The 3,193-nt window shown below is 36.7% G+C and overlaps 1 protein-coding gene across 3 annotated transcripts in view; it reads right to left on the reverse strand.

Moving 5' to 3' along the window:
* Srbd1 (S1 RNA binding domain 1) overlaps positions 1-3,193 on the reverse strand; it is a 166,911-nt gene that overhangs the window by 140,656 nt on the left and 23,062 nt on the right. For all 3 annotated transcript variants that reach the window (XM_021217891.2, XM_029531530.1, XM_029531531.1), the window contains exons 8-9: positions 2,220-2,316; positions 1,424-1,559 (exon numbers count right to left, since the gene is read on the reverse strand). In XM_021217891.2, the coding sequence (XP_021073550.1) occupies positions 1,424-1,559; positions 2,220-2,316 (233 nt within the window). The remainder of the gene's footprint in view (positions 1-1,423; positions 1,560-2,219; positions 2,317-3,193) is intronic.

Below are 3,193 nucleotides of genomic sequence, written 5' to 3' on the forward strand. Positions count from 1 at the left end.
AGATATTAACCCCGTGTCTAGAGAACAGCTGGAACTCACTTTGTAGATCAGGCTGGCCTCGAACTCAGAAATCCGCCTGCCTCTGCCTCCCAAGTGCTGGGATTAAAGGCATGTGCCACCACCGCCCAGCTGTAACCATATTTTTTTAAGTTGCATTTTAGTAATTATTACACAAAAGGTAAAGAATTCTAACAAGTTTCATTAGGCTCTCTTCACAGTTGCAGAATGTAGATAAAGAAAAATACATTTTAAAATGATTAGTGAAGACTTTCATGTTGGGAGAACACTTGCAGTCTCCTAATCCAAACCACCACCTTGCCAAACCACCCGAAAGAACCATAAAACCAACAGAAAGAACAAATGAAACAACACGGGACATCATTAGCATTCATAGCACACAGAATCTGACTGGAACAAATTTCCTCAAAAAAAAAAAAAAAAAAAAAAGGAAGAAAGAAAGAAAAGAAAAGGAAAAAGAAAAAGAAAAAGAAAAGGGAAGGGAAGAGAAGGAGAACCCAAAAATCAAAAAGAAAAAAAAAAACAATGAACAACAAACAAAAACAACAAAAATAAAAAGCAAAAAATAAAAAAGAGAGAAAAAAACGGTATTCATATATTTTGGGATATTTTGAGATAGCAGGTGCACAACACTGTGAATCACTAATCATCATACATGTGGTAAACAATGTACATATTTTACTGTGAAAATTTTACTACAAAAGAAGTTTTTAAAAGAAAATGAACTATGACTCTGAAGCAAAATAAAATCTATGGGAGCCTGTTTCTATTAGACCTGCTTCACATGAAATATTAGTGTTGTTAAGGCTGGAATAAAAAGACACTAACCCATGGCTCATAGACATGTAAAGAAATAATGAAAACTAGTTATGACAACTTCTTTGTAAACAGAAAGCCAGAGCTTTGTGACCATTGTTTGTAAGACCTCTCCTGTTTCTGTGCTAGTTAAATCACAGGCTGCACAGTACACAGCCTATGAAAACATTTAGTAAAAGAAATAAATATATACTTAGATAGATAACCTGAAAGATGAAATTAGAAGGCTGACATACAATGTATATGGTATGGCTATGGTTCATAAAACCAAATGAGACCATACCTACTCTACTCTAAATTGGACTATAGTTGTCTTGGGAACTGTGGTCTGTGCTCACACCTAAGTACAATGGAAGCAGGGTCTAACAGATGTCATCAGCCAAAAGCAAGTCATGCGGGCTATCACACTGTCAGCTCTGTTAAATTTTTAAGTGTAAGTAACTCTTCTGGGCCTTCAGTTCTTTACTTGGGAAATCAAGGAACTATGACAACATCTTACAAATTTTATACAGACTAGTCAATAAAATATTGGCCTCAGTTCTTACTAAAGCATCATCGTCGTCACTGTCAGCTTGCAGATCCTTCTTACCTGGTGATGGTGGATGGTTCTTATGTTGCAGGAAAAATTCTGGTAAAGCTGAAACTTATCAACTTCTTTCTCATTTACTTTTTTCGAGGATACTTTTGCAAGAGATGACTGGATACAAATGTATCTATGTTTACACCTGGTCAGATACACAAATATTAAAAAAGAAACAAGCATTTATTTATGTGTGCTTTACATTTTACAAATTTATATAAAAAGGATAAAAATAACTTAAGCTATTACCAAATTCGATTTGGTTAATGATGCCCAAATAAGAAATTGGCATTACTAACCCATCAAAAGGACTCTGCCAACCCATCGCCTTTAATCTCAGCACAGGAAAACTTTTGTGAGTTTGGGGACAGCATGATCTACACAGTATGTTCCAGGGCTGTAGGACTACACAGAGAAATCCTGTCTCAAAACAAGCAACCATACTAGCGTATGCTCTGAAAATCAATTTGTATATCAACATAAACCACCCCAAACAGCTGAAATCAGGTAGTATCTACCCTCACAGAAGGCTGAAATGAGCGATGGTAATCAGACCAATCATCCACTCACCCTTCTCTAAGCAGGTCAAGAAGGCAGAGCTCCAGGCACCCTGCTTAGAATCCAATTAAAACATCTTTAATATTTTTAAATATTAGGGTTCTATTGTTTGATCAAAGAATTGTACTACAAAAAAAAAAAAAAAAAAAGCCTGAAAACCAAATTTTAAATAAACACTGGATTAGCACTAACAACACTTAACAGCATAAGTCCCACAAAGAAGAAAGCTAAAAGAAAAGTTACTTACAAGCCCCGAATAAAGTCGAGCGTATCTTTGTCTTTAGCAATCATGTCTGCTAAAATATGTTGTACTCCTGTTTCGATATCGTTGAGCTCAGAAAGACCTTTAGAAGGGTAGAGGGGGACCAGAAGCAGATGTAAGATTGACTGTAAGGCCTATAATTAAACATATCAAACTAAATTCCAGGTCATAAATTCTTATATTAACAAACTTAGGAGAGAAAGGCATCACAAGTTACCTGCTTCCATAGCCATAGAAATGACATCCAGAAGCAATATTGCAGGTCCTTTCCTAACAGGCCGAGAAATGGTGAAAATGCAGCTTTGGACTCACCTGGTTCACTCTTGGCCCCACCACTTAACAATCCTGGGACCTAGAACAGGTTATTTCCCTTCCCTGCCTCAGTTTCCCATAAATATGGAGTAATCAGTATCTCCCAGATGTGGTTACCAAGATTAAATGCTGTAAGAACCAAGTCTGAATCAATCATATCCTAAGATATGTAATTTTATGGGACATAAAATTTTGCCCTTTCAAGTGATTTCATTAATATTGCTATTTGAGTATAAGGCATTACCACGTTCTAAAAGTGACCCATAAAGATCTCAAAGATAACACTAGACATTCATCTTGATGAAACCATCTACAGGCAGTACATGAAATAGAAAGGTTTTTTTTCTATCCTTTTTATATAAATTTGTGAAATGTAAAGCACTCTCCACTGGCAGTTTCCAGCCCTGACTCTGCCCAGCATGGCCCTGTGGTATCTATTGCCTCATGCACTCACAGAGAGCATCTGCCCGGTGCTCCTGTATTTCTCTCATCTGCAGTGTTCTATCATCTCATCTGCAGTGTTCTATCTCAACTGCAGTGTTCTATCTCATCTGCAGTGTTCTATCTCATCTGCAGTGTTCTATCTCAACTGCAGTGTTCTATCTCATCTGCAGTGTTCTATATCTCAACTGCAGTGTTCTATCTCA

Source organism: Mus pahari, chromosome 18, assembly GCF_900095145.1.
Source record: "Mus pahari chromosome 18, PAHARI_EIJ_v1.1, whole genome shotgun sequence".
NCBI classification, from domain to species: Eukaryota; Metazoa; Chordata; class Mammalia; order Rodentia; family Muridae; genus Mus; species Mus pahari.